Source organism: Platichthys flesus, chromosome 14, assembly GCF_949316205.1.
Source record: "Platichthys flesus chromosome 14, fPlaFle2.1, whole genome shotgun sequence".
NCBI lineage: Eukaryota > Metazoa > Chordata > Actinopteri > Pleuronectiformes > Pleuronectidae > Platichthys > Platichthys flesus.
This window is the reverse complement of record NC_084958.1, coordinates 4,519,218-4,537,579: the sequence shown is the minus strand read 5'-3', so window position 1 is coordinate 4,537,579 and position 18,362 is coordinate 4,519,218. Positions and strand designations below refer to the sequence as shown.

Sequence of the window (18,362 nt, the reverse complement as noted above, 5' to 3'; positions counted from 1 at the left end):
ATTTTTCATTTTGTTTTAGAGGAGATATAAGTTTTAGGTCCCCTGAATTATGCAGTGGATGCAACACTGTTTATCAAAAGCGCTCAGATATAGAGGTTATTTGAGAGGACAAAGTGTTTAGAACAAAGATGTATTGAGATTCGACATCAAACTTTTTCCCCTAACGATAAAAGAACTAGGCGGAGTAGAACGGATGCTATCTGGCCCATAAGGGTGCAAGGAAAGAGCTGGTATTTGTCTGGCCATGGGAAACTAGAATCGAGCAAATACGAAAATATCTTCACAAAAGAGCAGAGTGATGAGAGCAGAATGTAATGTTTACACTGCTCTGGTTCTACACGATTAGAACGTCAGACATGATCTGGGCCAAGAAAATATAATATAAGCAGTGATTAAAATCAAAGCTCTGATATGATATGACTGCAATGCGAAGAGGGATGAAGACAGTAAGCAATGGGCCATTTGTGGTCTCATGCAGCCTTACCACTCAGGAAACCAAAGATCGCAAAGATTGACAGTAAAAACAACTGTTTGCAAAACCATTCCACAAAGATCTACTGGTCAGTCATAGCCTAAAAAACGTAACCAGGAAGACAGGCCTTTGAAACGTCACACTTTTTAGATGGTGATCGGGCATCGGGCATCGGGCATGTCGGGCAAGCAATGTGCGATTTGCATGGTTAGGAGTTTTCTAGTCAGTGTTTGCATGTTTGACTCACTCAATAACTTAAATAACTGTAGTTTGTTCAGATACACTATATTTGAACGGAATTCTTGTGTCTTCAGTAGCAGACCGGTCCAGCTCCATGTTGCATTTTGGGGAAGTTAGCAGCCAGAAGTCTTATCCAAGAGATCTAATATGTTAGCTGAAAGGAATACTCGTGCTGAAAAAATAATTTGTAACATCAATATGAGATACTTTTTCAAAATGAAAATACTGGAATATGAAAACAACTTTATGCTATTTATGTTTTGACACTATTATATCTGCAAACCGTCTTAAGTAGGAATAATAACTGTCCTCTGACACCCCTAATGCCATTTTCCTTCTTGCTTGTTTCTTCTATAAAGGGTTAGAAACCATCAGAGCTTTATAATCTTTGCAAACTTAGTTCTTTTATCCAATTATTGTGATGCTGGTGCAGTGCTGGTGCTGCTGGTTGAGATGAAGGAACATATACCATCTAAGTTCCTTTATAGAAAAGTCCACGGTGGTCAGTTTAGAGTCATGCTGGCATTGAATGAGGCTCTCCAGCACTTTGTTGCCGATGTCAGCCTCTTTTTTGTTTATTCAGACTATTATTCACTTGTGGTTTACACTCCTCTAAAAACCTAATCAGCATTCAATGAGTTGGATTTTGTGCACAAGCCATATTGGTTAGGAAACAGTCAGATACCATCAATAAGGACGCTCTACCTTGTGTCTTCTAGTCTCCACCATCTGTTGTGCTCCATTTCTGCTCGTTCTTTCTCATGATGTGTGTATTTTCTTCCTCAATCCTACCAGATTACTGTCATGGGGGAGACCAGTTCTCACAATTAACATTATTCCAATGTCATTTTTTTTGTAAGGTATAATCACCAATAACCAAATAGAATAATCACTTCGATTTATTTTTATTTTATTAATTTAGCAGATGCCTTTATCCAAAACAACTAAAAACAGAGGGACGTTATTAAAGCATTTGTACTAAGTGCTCAAAGTGTTGAAGAGAAGTTCAGAGACAGCTCAGGAAGCGCTCAAAAAGTGCTTAAAACTCACAATTAAAAGTTCTGAATTATAACTTGATACACCCAACCTATTTGCCTCAACCTCATGACAACACAACACACGTTAACATTGTCAAGATTTGTATTTCGAGCAATCCTTCATTCCCTGTCGTTAAAGAGACACTTCATGTTAACCTATCCTATCATACCAAGGGGCTGCTATATTTGGGTAAAGCCAGGGTGAGTGTGTGGCATCACAATTATGACATGTTAAAAAAATTTAATGTTGGACATAAAGTCGAGATTTAAATTCATAAGCAGTGGGATTATCTGAAGTGTGGACCTGTTCATAAGTTTATTTGAATGCAGTTATGATCAGATCGCTATGCAGTGCTCTGTAACTCGGTGCCATAAAAGACAATTAAGCTCATTTAACTTCATGAAAAGACAAGAGCACTGCCTAACGTTAGGGTGTTATTAACATTCTCTGTGATTGGCCGTCATTTCATAGGTCAAGCAAAGAAACTTCTGTATGATTAAACTCTGGCTGAGCAGCTGTGTGGGTGAGCGCTGAATGAGCACAGCTTTAGAACAACGCTTGCGTCCACTGCCAATGGCTCTCAACCTGCCTGCTCTCTACTTACTGAAGATGAATGACTTCTAAGTGGCCATTACTTACCATGTGAAATGGCCTTAAAAGGAATGGCATCGCCCTTGTACACATAAATGTGACCAAATGCCATAAAGTTGCCCTCACTTAAAAAGGAATCCATTTTATGTAACAAAACTATGAGCTCGAATGAACTTTTGATCTAGCGGCAAATTAAAAATCCGGTTTACGTTACACAGTTTAGCATTTTAAAAGGTCAGAATGCAAATCAAATATGTAGAGTAACAACATAGAATAATAAGAATGGGTTTTCCTGCAATTTTAATAACTAATGAATAAATCTGTTCTTAAAAAATGATTTGTCCAATGAACTAGAACAGAACATTTCCTGTAGTTATAGAGTGTAAATACTCCCTTATAAAATGTACTGAAAGTTGACCTTTTATGCTTTTAATTAATTTGAGGTCATATAAACTGTTGGCTCAGTAGCATTCCATGAGATGCGTTGCAATGTGTCTAATTACTCTATAGGTTTCCTAGGCTGACCATGGTCCACCTATTACTGACCTTGGGTTAAATGTGTATCATGGTAAGATGCTCTTCATTATCTACAGCCGGGGTCATGGAAATGTCATTCGATTTATTTGGTCATAAGCCAAGCTGTAGGACGAATCAAGATGCTGACCTGATGCCGGTATCTCATGTAAACTTGAAGTCAAACCATGTTGTTAGAATTCTTCTGAAGGAAAAGATCTGTATAAAATCAAAATGATAATGCAACCTAAAGTTTTATCAATGTTCAACTAAAAAACATGTTGGTGCTGCAGGAAAGAGATGAACCATGAATACCTATTGAAATGTTTTCAGTTAAACATGGATATGTCTAGGTCTTTTTAAAGGTGGAGGGGGTGCTACAGGAAATGCCAAGGAAAAACAAGAAAGGCATTAGGATTCGTCATCTGGGGACCAGGAATATCTGTGAAATATTTCAGGGTTACCCCTTCCAAAGTCCAAAATATGACTCACCAATATACTGGCATTGGGGTTAGGGTTAACCTGACCCCCATACAACTATACACCTTCCTTTTAACAGTACTTGCAAAAGTATTTTATTCAAAGTTCATATTAATTTAAATGCTTTGACAGCTGGCAAAAATATTAGAAAAATAATAGAGCTTTTTAAACTGTATTTTCACTATTTGATAGGTTAATATAAAACGATAATATATAAACTGATCATGAAATATTTGTTAAACCCTAAACTGTGAAGCAACTAGGATATCAAAGCAAAAATTCTTCACCTTGAAATACGTGCAATGATTTATGAGTATCTTATATTTCTTCTTCTCTGAAAACATTGCAAATCTCCCACATTTCATTCTTATTCACTTCAGGTATTAGTAAATATACATGTGCATCTAGTCACAGCAGCCTAAAATGTGGGCTTTCCTTTAGAATGTTGCCAGCTTCTCTGTAGTATTGATGAAGTATTTGTTTGGCACAGTCCATCTTCATCCATGCTACTGTGGTTCTATGTAGACTTGAGAGATTTTACAAAAGGAACTGTATCTCTAAATCATTCTAACACTATGGTTGGCCTGTTAGCTCACACATGGCTGGTCTGGAAATCCTCTGAGAGGCCACATGTGCTTATACCAGCTCAAATAAGAGCAAAGTGTTATTTCACACGACCCAAGATATCCAGTTAGTAGGGCTAACTATTCGAATAGTCTTATTAATTGTCACATTAGTGATCATTGTATTGAGAGCTTCATGGATATTGTTGATGGACAGTGCTTTGGTAGCCTTTAGTTGTGGCTGGTCTGAAAAACAAGAAACCAAAATAGTAATTACTGTGCAGTTACGTTTGAGTATCATCACTTATTGGGTAAACGACTGCCGGAGGACTTTTATTCTATTTTCATAGTCTGGAATGAGTGCATGTGTGTAACAGAGCATGGCTTTAACTTGTCCTTAATGTGTCACACACTTAGGCAGCTTTTAACTGCTGTAAGCGACCCTATCCAGTGGTAAATGTCCTGCTTTTTGTTTTTCTATAGATTAGCTTTAAAAGTGGTTTGCCCTCGGCTACGGCTAATACCTCCCATTTATAGTTGTTATTGTCAACTTAGTGGTATTGACAGATGGCAGAACTGACTGCACAGCTGATTAATGGATGCTGCAGGGTCAACACTGTGCCTGCTTCCGCTTGTCACGATAGCGGCAGAGCCGTTACAAATGTTATTAGAGTGACAAAGTCACTGCGGCTTCTGAAACAAAACAAAGGGAACTACATCAATAGCAATTTGAAGCACCTCCAAAATCCATCAACCTCAAATCAACCTTCAAACTAACATGAAATTTGTCATTATCCATCGCCAGCACAATAACAAAAGCAAATAATTGCACAAAATCTATCAGCAAATTCATCTATGAATGAAAAGCTAACCCCTTGACTCCAATATCCTCCTAATTTAACACTGCGCTTGTGCTTAGTTCGAATGTGTTTATTTATATTTCTCTAAGAGACTCCTCTGCACAACTAGAATGTAGTCACTCAAACAGCTGTGCATCCACAATAAGCTCAAATGGATATATGTTTGGTTGACAGTGTGGTACTGGATCCATTCTGAATCAGCTCGCCGAGGATAATGTGGGTAGTCCAGTTATTATCATGATGACATTGAGGGTGGTCAGGGGTTTTGTTGTAAGCCCTTTTGTCTGTGTAATAGTGGGAATGATTATTACAGCTACATTTGGACCAGTACTAATTGCATGGCTGCCCTAATAGCCTACGTGGCCAGACTGTTAAGCATATGATGGCTCACAAGGGGTCCGATGCTCACTCAATTATCCACCGACCGTTTGTATATGTAAAGACTTAACTCGACTGGGGCTGGTTTCTCCTTGGAGCTTGTTGCCGTCGTCGGTGAGCTCACTGTCTGTTGCGTGGATGCAGGCAACATCAATTATATTTAGCATCAGCTCTGGGTTATCCAGTAATTAGCAACTATGATACCACAATGTTTGACATTTGAATTTTGCTTTATTATTTCTTCCCCTAAGCTTGTATAGTTGGACTGAAGCTGCCCAGACAGCCAACCCTGAGGTAAATGCTGCTTACATTTGGCACAATGGAGAGATTAAATGAGGCGTGGAAACAAGGGCAAAAGGTCCGACCAGCTTTTTTTTTATTGGTTTGCGCAAATACTAAATATTTCAAGCTGCATCGACAGATCTATCCCAGCCATAGTGAGGAAAGTGACAAAAGTAAATAAACACCTACAAAATGGCTACTTAGCTGACAAACTGTTTCTGAGTCGCCAATAAATGTTAACTCTCCTGTCAGTCCCAGTTTCCACAGACTCATGGTAAAAGTATCTGTCTCTTTAGCTCAGCTGAATAGTGCAGCCCCTTCATTAGTGAGCCACCAACTTTGTCTGTGTGCCATCCAGTGCCGGGCAAGCTGCCTGCTGTGTTTACAGCACATTATGCTCTTTTGACAACCGCTTTTGTTCTGAGCGATTTCACAAGTGCTTTGAAAGTCGGAAGCAAAGTTTGCCGACTGCAAAGCCAAGAGCAGAAATATGGTAAAGGCTCTCAACCGCTTAATGCAACTGCAAAACTCAGCGGTGATTCTGTCATTACAAGCAACACCTCTCACATTACACAGTCACCTAACACCTATGGTTAAAAAAGATCACAGAAACTCTCTTAAAATAAATGTTGCTTGTGTTCAAATATTTGCAGTTTTTCCATTATCGTACTTATTTTTCTTCCAGGCAACATCCCCCTGAGTGACCACTCAGCAAAATTACCAGGACTCTAGGAAGCAGATTGTTTGTGCACACGGGTACATTGGCATAAATTAATCTGATGTGTATATTCTAAACATACAGCCTCAGGTACACCTTCTGTATATTGCTGCGTGGTGCGGTGTAATTGGAGCTCCCCATCCCACACGGCTCTTTCAATTACCAGAAACTGCTTTCTGCTCTTGCTGGCAGAATATCCGGCGAGGCCCGGTTGACTCTGTGTGGACCTATTTGGAAAGGATTAAGCCAGCTAGCAACTAATAAAGGAGATGTTGCAGTATGCATATAGGGACTTTATGGGGCTGCTGGGCTCAGTAGTGAGCAGCCTGTGTAATTGTCAGGAGAAGGGATGGGAGCTAATGAGGGAGGGAGAAAAATGCTGCGGTGAAAGAAGGGGGGAGGGAATAATTGATGGGTGACAGAATTGGAGAGAGAAAGGGTGGTTTGGTTTAATGTGGAGCTTTTAAAGAAGTATTATGTCCAATGAATTACACAAAATGATGTGGTTAGACTCCTTCAAATTGTGAGTCAATGCCTTTTTGCTTGTCTTTCAGCCACAAATGAAACATTTAGAAAATTTTCCCAAAGAACCATGGAGGGATTTATTATTTTGCTCTTCCTCAAAAAAAAAAAGAAAGAACATAACTGCAGGACTGTAATGCTGCAGCACCAGTTGTGGGCAGGTAATCAGAAACTTGCAAATGATTGCAATGTTAAGGACCAGATTTTCATTATTTATTGAAGCTGTATGAGACTGAGAATGGGACTGTAACTGTCTAAATTCATCAGGAAATGTAAAAAAAAAAAAACTAAGAGAGAGAAATGCTCCAACCAGTTTGAAGAGAAGTATATTAGATCCACTGATACAAAACTACAAACACAATGCAGCAGCAGAATTATAGGGAATTAATAGTGTATCAGTCACAGTGACCATTTTCCTGTTCGGGTACTTTTGATACTTTCATTGCATTTCTCAATTTGTGATGTTGAGCTTTGGAGAACAAAGACTAATTCCCTTATTCTGTATTTCTCCTCACTCATCTGTTGTTATTGTTGCAGTATAAGTCAGTTTATATGTTCTTCCAAAACTGTTTTTACAATGTTACAATGATATAACAACAATGTTTTTTGAACAGTGACTTGTCATTACGTGTTAAAATTAACAATTTAAGCGATGTACCAACCATTTTGTGTCCTAACAGTCCCGATGGGTTGGGTTAATATGACTTTCAGCATGGAGAGCGCTGCTGACAGGCCGTTGGTTTCTTAATTATCAGCTGGTAAAGATGTTAACAGAGGTATTGATGGGCCTTAATTGACCATATGGCTGTTTGTTTGTCTAGCTGGAGTTTGGCCAGAGAATGTTACACACACACACTAACACAGATGGATGCAACATGTATTGCACGCGGACCCATACACACACATTCTTGTACGCAAATCTTAGTGAGGAGACTCATAGGCATAATGCTGTTGCCAGCCCCTTACCCTAACCCTAACAGTCAAAGCAAGTCTTTGCCCTCAACCAGGCATTTGAAAAAAAAGACCCTTTCCAAAAATGTCCTCACTCTGTAATATTTATGCTCAAAATGGTCCTCGCAAACCTTTAAGTACAAGTATACACACACGCACACACACACTAGGAGCCAGCTCAGCATATAATTTGCAGGGGTTCTAGTTTCCTAACACAGCCCTTCAGAGTGTGTCTTCTAACATTATCGGCATTATGCTGCACGCTGACATTATTGCTGGCTCTGCTGCTTCTTAATCCAGTTGTGCTTGTGCGTGTGTGTGTTGTACATGTGTTTCTTCGGGGAGGGGGGGGGGGATTGGAGATCTTACCACCTGCTTGTTCAAAGACTCCGCCTTAAGGCCCTGTAGGTTTGAGGGGGGGGGGGGAGAAACAACGCGTAATCGTGTCACTCTTTTCTTTCTAGTCAGACGCACCTTCATCGCCCTTTTTTCTCACACTTTAATTACATGACATCGTTTTTAATGCTCTCTCCCCAAACTGACTTTTCAACATGTTTTATTATGAGACCAGTTAAACCAGATTATGAATCTCGGTTCATTATTGAATTCATTCTGCGAATGACTTCAAAAGTCCGAGAGGCATTTCCCAATAGAATAAGCTAATATTACCCTCTGCAAAGACCACTATGTAGCTGTTCATGTAAGCTGGAAATACTGTCAACTGAAGCCAAGAGCAGTGAGATGTTAAAAGAAAACTGCCATTTTTATTAAAAGACACACACACACCACACACACACAGAGGCGAATCACGTTTATCTGTGTTCTGTCTGAACAGGTTAACATGTATCAGACCAGCCCCTGGTCTGTTAATAGGTCCCCTTAGACACTTTGATTTTTATTGTATTTAAATTTATTGCAATGCAATTCTTATTGGAACCCTTTCTTCAGGCAGGAGGCCACGTTAAAATGTAAGACATCAATCCTAAGTGTAAACTTATAAAGTATTATCATATATACAGTATATATATATATATAAAATCATAGAACTGAAAAAAAGATTATATAATTTGTACAGTAGATCTACAGAGAAACCAACCTGAGATTTACAGCATCTTGTATAGTAGAGAGATCACTAGACTAATCCTTGTCAGAGTTGGTCACTGTTTTGTTAGTATCTCTGTCCCCAGACACATGACAACAAGTCAAGTGAGTGACTTGAGACCCATTCAGGCTCCCAATATCTCCACTGACAGTTGATGACTATAATGTGCAACTTTGTAGTAAAATTAAATAAAAACAGTGAAGAACATTGTTTGGAAGTAAACAAGGAAGTTATTTCACATAAAATATCATGCGTTTAAATGTTTTATGAGGAAAGAAGATCCTGGAGCATGTTTATCAGGCTGGCTAATTTTGACGCACATGGTGGGTGTTGGACAATAAAACTGAATGTAAACATATCTTAAAAAGTTGGGTGCTTTGAGAGCACATACGTCAACTAACCATCTATCTTAACATGTAAAGAAAGTGAAAACATAACCCTGGATCCACCTGTGTGAACAGATCTGCTCCTTGGGTCATGGCCCAACCCCTCACCTCTGCACTATAAAGTAGATATTGAGGTATTTATCTGTATGACTGACAGACAAACAGATGACAATGATATCACCTATTAATCAATTTTAGTGGAAACAATGATACAGTGTTCCAAGGTGGTTCTCTAGTCTGTTCAATCACAGCTGATTTTTACATTTGAAAATGATTCCCCCATTGCCCAGTGTTTTCTGGGGGCATTTGTTTTGTAGACCCAAGTTATTTATATCTCCTATGTGAATAAAACTTTCCATTCTCTGAAGAGATCTCGTCTCTAATGCCAACCCTCTGTGCAGACAGTATATACATTTAGAAACTGAAATACCTAAAAGTTATGTAGAAAAGACAAAAACAACTTTCTCGTGTGTGTTTTTAATGAGCCACCGGTTGGACCAGCTGTTATAGACCCATCTTTTTTCTCTCGTCCTTTTCACCACATCAAACCTTTGAGCAAAGATCCACTCCCCCCCCCCAGCCAGCAGCCTTTGCTATTCACACCCGAACCCTCGCACACATCTAAGTGTGAATCTGAGTCTCGGCCATTCCCTCCCTGTCTCTTCGGTCGCTCCCTCTGGATGCACCTGTCTCTTCTCCTGTCGCTCCCTCTTAACGTCCCTGTTTGTCTCTCTCTGACTGGCGTCCCGTACCGTTAGCATCAATCCTCCACTTCAAACGTTCGTCCTCCTCTCAGTTCTCTCCTCTTTACCAGACCCCCCCTCAATCCAAGTCCAACCTATGTCTAGTGGACCTGAATCGCAAGAGGGAGAGGTGGGGGTGGGTTGGCGCTGAGAGCAGGTGTGCATCTGGCTCACTATTGCTGCTGACTCGCATAAGCGCTGAGAGTTGAGTGGTGAGCTGCTGGTGCTGAGGAGTGCAGCTGGCCTCTAATGCTGATGGACCTCCACCTGCTCTAATGTTTGCCAGGTGCGCACGCACCCACACACACACACAAACACACACATATTTGTAGTTCCGCAGCTACAAGCCAACACGAGATTCATACTGTATGTGAGTCACACCCAATAAGGATTCCCAGCTGCAGTAATTGCAGTGCACAGACGTTGAGCTGATGAATTCTGGAGCAGGTTTATGATCTGTATGCTGCCTGAAAATTAAAAAAAAGTTGTATTTTCTTACTTGTGGAAGGGAAAATCTAGGAGAGCAGGTTACCCTCATAATTCTCTGCCTTTCCAACTTGAGCACAAATTACTTTGGGAAGTCAGGAGGTCGCCTTCGGCCGGGCCACTCTGCAGCTGGGTGGGGAGTTTAAGGGAGGCAGCTCTACCGGGAATGAGCTGCACATTTTCAAGAGCCATTTCCCCTGCCCGCTCCCCGTCTGTCTCTCCTCGTTTCCCTCCCTTTCATTTCCTCCGTCAACGCTCTCAGCCTTCCTGATGTTTCTCATTTCCCTCTTGTCTTCTCCCTTTTCTTCTGCAAACACAGTTAAACAACTTGCGCCTAACTCACAAAGCCTAGTGAAGGCGCTGGGAGAAAACAATCCGATAAACATAAGCCCCGGGTCCCCCCTTGACTCTACTGTCGTCTCCAAGATGTTATTTAAGTGCGACACATGGTCGATTTCTTCCATTCCACCTGGAAGACCTCAGCTCCCCTCCTCCTCTTCCTCCCCATCTCCAGTATGGATTTGAAGTGTTCGTGCCATTTTGCCTTACCTCCATCTCCCCCGAGCTTGGGAGGGAGAAGGGTAAATACACAAAGGCTGTGTGAATAATGCAAGGCGAACATTAAATGTCAAGGCTAAAAATTCGCAATTCCTCTCTTTTGTCTCGCTGGCATTCGCGGACATGTTTTATGCATTTTATAATTAGTAGGGGGGTCTCAGAGGAGAGGAGGCCTGGCAGCTATAGGGATTCCTTATTTCTGCGAGAGGTGCGTTTCAAGAAGTTACAGAACTTCATCTGAAAGGCAAATCTCACTCTGCCTTGGAATGGAAAAGTGATTTATCGTTAGATCGTTATTAGCCCTAACATGTATGTAGCATGTGTAGGTGTGTACATGCATATATAAGTAGTTATTTAAGTATATGGTATGCGCTCAAGGTCTTTGCTTTTCATTGTCAAACCAAGTGGCTAAATGATGACGAAGCAGAGGTAGAAGCTTGTTACATTAACACAAACAGTGTTCGGCTACAGGTCAGGGTGTTTGATTTTGCATCCGTCCAAACCTTTAAGGGTCGAAGGGGGTGAGAGGTAGGGTACATCCTGGGCAGCTCACCAGTCCATCCTGCAAATGTTGGCTTGCCATTTAACTCAACCAGCATGTCTTCAGAGCGAGATGTACACACAATGCAACATACCGAAAAAGACCTGCGAGGCCCACAAAGAAAAACCATGCCAGCCGGCAGGTTTCACGCCTTCTTGCTGTGAGCGGACAGGGCTACACTGCACCATCGCGCCTGTGAAAGATGGAGAGATAGATAGATCGATATGTAGATAGATAGATAGATATTTAGGCATCCAGTTGCACACAAAACAGTATACATTGCTCATGCTATACAAAGTTGTGCATTTTGACTGACATACCCTGTAAATTATGGTATATCATATGTAAGTGTATTTAAATAAAAAAGTACTAAACAGTGCAACTTAAAAAACAAAACCAGGGATATAAAAAACATAAAATCAAATAAAGAAAACATAGTCAGTAATGGTCACAGTCTGGCAGCCTAGTAGTGTTAGACAAACAGAAAGTTCAATTTCATTTTAGCATAAACAACTTTGATCTCTTAAATTGTGTCAGATTAGAAGATTTTTAAATTAATAGGTTTTTGGAAAGTAGATAACTTGGAGGCAAAAATTAATTGATAATTAAATATTCCTAAAGATTAGATTGCCCTGAGTATTAAGTCCAGACCTGGTTTTTCATTTAAATTATAGCTTTAAATAGGCTTTTTCAGTTACCTAAGAACCTTTTTTTACAAATGGTACACTATGCAATGCGATTTCATAGTTTTTGGAAAAGACAAGACTGTTGTTTTATTCTTGTTAGTACTTACTTGGCCTTGAATGTTGAGCTGTCCTAGAATATCATTTGGTCTCCTGCCAGTGACATAATAAACAGTTAAAATACTTATTTAAATAAAATAACTTTAAAAAGCCCTATACAGCCACTGCATGCGTTCACATTCATCTAAGTTTCCGTCCTGCCCTGAGTTGCATGAATACATTCGTTTGACGGATGACTTTTACTAATTGCCTTCTTAAACTGCAGCATTCTCCTGGTGCAGCAAGTGAAAATGAAAAAAGCTGTGCTCTGAGTATTGTATTTTCATGTCTGAGCCCGCATTTATCCACCTGAAATTAATTCTCTAATTTGAGTGTAAGATAAACAGGGAATACTTAGCTTCCCAGCCCACTTAAAGCATCTTCTCCACTGCTCCACGTATCCACTCTGAAATGCAGATTTTTCCCTGAAGGCTCCACCCAGCAGTCCTGCTAGTCATTAAGAGAGAAGTGAAGAGCGTGTCTTGACTTTTTTTTTTTTTAGGGCACTGCAAAGTCTGTTTCAAAGTGTCACCTTAGAATTTTTTTTTTTACTGCAGTGTGCGTGTTCGCCTGCTCCGTCTAACTAAAGGCATGTCCTGTGGAGTTGACTGTGTGAGGCGGCTCCTCACACTCAAGATGCGGTGTGATTCGCTAACACCGCTGCTCTGTGTGGAGGCAGGCGGTGACACGTTTCTCCAATCGCAGTATAAAAAAAAAACCACACACAATTTGCACATTGTCCACTCAGAGCCGCCTGCAGGTGACTTTCAGTCGTTCAGAAACTTTAAATGAGCTCATTTCACTTTTGTCCGTTGAGCGATGGTGAAGCTGAGCTGTACTTTATGAAGTATGAAGATGTTCTTTTGTTTGAATCATCGGCCGATAAACAAAGCTTTTCATTACATGTGAGACTTGATTTTAGCCATTAACGTAATGCACACACTTTACAAAGCCATCAAAAGGACATGCGGTGTTGGAAAACTTCAGCAGCACTTTTATAGAAACAGCTTTGCCAGTGTATGGTATGTCAATTTATTTTATTCTGCTATGTATAAACTATATTAATAAGTTCACATGACATGACTCCTGATCTGGAGTCTTACGCCGGGTTCACACCGGACGCAGAAGCGACGCGGAAGCGAGGCGTGAGCGCTAATCCCTAGCGCGCCGGCGTTATCAGCCTGCAGTAATTTTTTTCAAGCATATACTTACTTGTTGCTCCAAAATTAACTGCAACAGCGTCCCAACATATGTCCTTTTAGTCTTGTCTTTATACAACATGTTCCGAGGATCATACAACTCACTGTACTTCTCGACTTCAATTATTAATTTAATATCATCCATGTTGATGAACTTCTCCGCTGTTTGCTCCGTTAAATGTCGGGTGTTGAGAGTAAATTAAGTATTCTCCACTCAAACCTATTGGAGAATACGTAGCCCCCCCCCCCTCTTTTTATCTGTATCACTGCTTGTGTGGCCTGTAGTGGCTGCAGAGGGGGGACATTTAATAATGTGGTCGGTAAAAGTGGTAAAATTAAAACTCCTGGACAACAGAAGGTGAATACAAAGTATGGGATGCATATTTGATAATTCACATCATATAAATGATGTCGTCAGTATCGTTTAAAATCATTTTTCAGTGTGTTTCCTGTCGTGATACTCTCGCGTCAAGTGGAAAAAATAGACTCGACGCCGAATCGATCGCTGCACGGCGCGAGGCAGCCGCGGCACAACACTACGCCTCAGCGTCCGGTGTGTTCAGCACAACGATTTAACATGGGAGTGGATGGGAGCCAGAGGATTGGCGCTGCGCTTACGCCTCGCAGATGTCTGGTCATTTGATAGGAGCCTGATGAATCAGGAAAGGTTGTGTTATAAAAAAAAGACTCAATCAGCAAGCAGTTGTGAGTGTGTGCGTCATGGTTTCCAAACATCTAAATTTCTGGCGTCCAAACAAAAAAAAAAAAAAATCAGGTTACTACTTTATTAACGTATTTATATAGATGTAACATTCAAGTCAATCGTAGTTGTGACTTGGCTGGAGTTGCGGTAGTTTTGGTGATTTGGTGTTGTCCTTTCAATCACTTGTCCTGTCCTGTCCTTTTTGTTTCTTTTTCTCTTCTGTTTTCAAGTTGTTTCTACTATGTATGTGTGGGAACAGATAACCAACATGCACTGGCTGCATGACAGCTTTCATTATACCTGCACAACATGATGAGCAGATTTCTTATGCTCAGAGTCTCGGATGAACTGCCACTCAGTACTGTGCCTGACTGCACTCAGTGGAGACCCACTGTAAGAGGGAAAACAATTAGCCACGTGATTGGCCAATTAGAGAGAGCTTGTGTCATGCAGATACAAATGTGCAACACTTCTACTACCTTCTCCTTTCCCTCCGACATGCATGTAGAAAGACCCTGACACAGACAAGCTAAATGCACTGGCTAAATGACTTAACAAATCACATTTAAGCCCATTCAAATTCCTGATTAAAATCTGAATTCACAATTCAGTTTGTGAATACAGCTATTTATTTCTAATTTAAAAAAGAATTTTTGAGGAGGTTTTTAAATTCCATCACTGATTTATGAAATGCTTGATGAATAGTGTTTAATAATTTTTTCTGTCCCTTTTTTAAATCATTAGAACCATCTATTGATGGGTTAGGCTTACAGGGCTACTGGTTGACCAATACAACATCAAATAATTAATAACTTTACTTAATTTTATCTTTGTATTTATAGATACAATTAATTTGTGAACAAGTTTATTAATGCCAGTTTATTATTGTACACTTATTTATTACCAATAAGAGGCTTTGTCATCAGATTATTTTATGTTATTATTAAATGTTCTACAGTCACTCTCACACAGGTGTTGGTGGGGCTGTGTGAAAGGAGTAGATGCATGGGGCAGTTAGTGCAGAAAGTTGATGTCAACACAACTCGTCAATTAACAGTAGATCGCTGGGAATTTCAGATAATTTATTAAAGGATCTTTTATTAAGAATGCAAAGCATGTCAGCGTATCATATGAAGAATTGATTCAGACAAGGGGAACAACAATTTCTTTGATTTATTGTGCTTTAGTGGTGCTCATTACCAAACAGATTTATTTTGCAATAAATATAAATTACCTCCATGTGTCCCTCAGAGGAACTGGGGAGTAATGCCAACCATGATTTGTAGGCTTGACTAACAAAGGCGCTAACGGAGATACTGTTGAACTGCCTCAGAATTGTTTCCTGATCTGAGACATCTGCCACATAAAAGTGCAAATTGTTCCCAGGATATCAACCAAAAGCACTGAGCTGATCAGTGGGATAAATATTTAACGGAGTTAGAAAAGGAAAAAAAAGTTTTAATCTCTTATCATTGTTTTTGTAATTAACGCCAAATGTTTCTGTGTTTGGTTTTCCAGGCCAGTGGGAGGTGACTGTCAGAAGAAATGCCGGTCCCAGGTGCCCTAGTACATCACCACCATGGCAACTCCTTGGCCAATCAGAAGAGAGAGGTGCTCCCATGGCTCTGCGTGCCTTGCTAGATGGTCAGCGTCCTCCTTGATGCTCCTATGGTTGCCTTGGGTGTTGCTATGGCAGCCATGGCCCACCCGAGCTGAACAAGTGGGCGGCGGGGGACAGAGCGGGAAGCCAATCCATAGTTCGCTAGCGTCTGCCTCATCCTCCTCGTCTTCATCCTCCTCGTCCCCCTCCAGCACCTCATCGTGGGGCTTCAGCACGAGGCAGAGTGGGGGGCAGCTGGACTGGCTGCTGTCAGAGAAGGGACCTTTCCACAGATGTCCGGAGTACACAGAGTTCAGAGAGCGGTTCCAGCAGGGATTTTCTACCAGATACAAGATTTACAGGTAAGAAAGTTCTGCACCCTCGTGTATGAGCGATGTGAAAACTCATATTCTGGCCCCAAACAAAAGAAAAAGGGAAAAAGGGAAAAGTGCTTCTACTGAATTACGGTTGAACTAACCTAGAACATGATGTGAATTAGTCTTTTTCGAACTAGTATTCATTACCACGTATGTAAGAATTTACGGCTAATAAGCTTCAGTTGTCTCAAACTGGCTTGACTTAGACACAGATGTTTCCCTGCTGCCTTAAACTCGTGAACTTAACTTGCATCACAAGATCAAAGATGTGTTGTACGTTTTGAAAATGTAAAACCACACATTAGTCCTATGATGATGAATCTGGTGATTCATGTGGAGATGGCGGATCGGCCTACTTTGTAACATGTTGACACAAGAACAAATCTGAGCCACTTCGTACCAGAGTCAGAGTCCACACATATACATGTATATTCATACAGCACATCAGCCCTGTGTTATAATATTTTAATCTGAATCTGAAATTAAATTAGATCTGATGTTACTGGGTCTTTATACTTAAGATGAGGTATTTAGCATTTGTATGATTAAGTTACAGGATGAGTTACAATGAGTTACAATTTGAAACATTGTCAACACTTGAGCCTGGTTATGACTGTATACAGGTGCAATCAGTCCTTCAATTCCAAATGTAGGTTTGAGTGTTAAAAGAAAAGTTGCATAAATGTCCTTTTCTTCACAGCTTCAGACTAATGTTCCGAGAGGAGGTATTTTTGTCCAGCATTTATGTGGCATTCAATCTTTTTCCAGGAAATGTTACCAATTCATGAGTAGTGAGCGTACTCCCACACCCAGAGTACTGGACAGCCATGCTGCAGTGCCTGGTGAGCAGTTTGGGGGGGTTAAGTACCTTTAAGTGTTTATTCACTTCTCCCCCATCCGTCGTTCTCACTGCCATCCAGGGATTCGAACATGTGACCTCTTGGCAACAACTCCCACCCAGTACCAGTTCTAAATAACACAAGTCACAGATTTTCATTTTGAAAAACAAAACCCCCAACCAGCCAAATATCAACTTCGAGCACATAGCACCAGATATATGAAACAAAATGATTCTTCCACTGAACTCTCTGCAGTTTGAATAATGCAGCACTAACTCCTAAATTCATCAAAGAATATATGTGCATGAGAGCGTGTAATGAAATGCTGCTCTGTTACTTTTACTTAATGAACTTTTACTTATTGTCAAACATAGCTCTTTGCATCAAAATTTGCTGGATGGTTGAAATTTAATTTCCATCGCTACTGCTCGCCGGACCTGTGTGACAGCAGTATCTCCTTCCTGCTGATAATGGACTGTTTGGTGTGTGTGTGAAGCTTAAGGAGACTTTAGATTGCATTTTGTGAATCCCAACAGCTTTTAGTGTGTCCCCTGTTCTCTGACTGGCCCGATTGGGCATTTTATTAACTAATTAATTCGAAACCAGCTTTTTTGGAGAGATTTCTTCCGTCTTTTTATCTGGGCTGTGAATTCATTTTCCAGTAAGCTCGCTCTGCTGCTGACATTCATGCGGACTCTGCAAATTCAAGTAAATAAAACATCGTTCTGAGGTGGATTCTTTAAAGAGCAGCTAAAGAGATACAGAGGGAAAGGTGAATGTATCGTGTCTGGCAGATTAAAGCAGAACTTCTAAACCTGCCTTCATGTAATCTGTGAATAGATAAATATAAAAAAAATTCTTATTTGAGTCAAAGAACAAGGAGATGCGACTGTTGTACATTGTACTTCCGACACATTTTGCTTCAGTCCCTTTTTGCTGATTCTTTCTCTTCTGAAACATGAGCTCAGCAGGACCAGGGGTAAATGGAATTCAGGCTTTAACTAGTTTAAGGAGCAGTAATTACAACTTGTAATATAAATAATATATAGCAAAGGTTCATTATAGTCATAGAAACACGAGTGTCCATGCAGCCAGCTCTCCCCTTCCTGGGGCGGTCCAATTTAAAAGCTTGACAGCTCGTAACTCCAAACTCATAAAAAATATTTAAAATTTTTTTTAAAGTCACCTTCTGCAGAGCTGTAGCATGTACAGGATCCAACACAGTCCTGCCATGTCTTTTATAATCCTGAGAAATCAATACATTTAACAAGACTCTGAAATAAGTTGTATTGTGAAGCTTCAAAAGGAATATTATTCATGAGATGACAGAGGTCGGCCTGTCTACTCTACATACAACACTGTTGAACACATACATCTAAGCAGGATATAATTCACTGCAATAGGATGAGTAGGATGCAGAGAATAGTTTCGTCAAGGT

At 40.4% G+C, this 18,362-nt stretch overlaps 1 protein-coding gene across 1 annotated transcript in view; it reads left to right on the top strand.

The window, feature by feature from the left end:
• Positions 1 to 18,362, top strand: part of brinp2 (bone morphogenetic protein/retinoic acid inducible neural-specific 2) — a 210,102-nt gene that overhangs the window by 67,969 nt on the left and 123,771 nt on the right. Inside the window, exon 2 of the mRNA XM_062405324.1 lies at positions 15,627 to 16,070. Within this exon, the coding sequence (XP_062261308.1) occupies positions 15,688 to 16,070 (383 nt within the window). The 5' untranslated portion in view covers positions 15,627 to 15,687. The remainder of the gene's footprint in view (positions 1 to 15,626; positions 16,071 to 18,362) is intronic.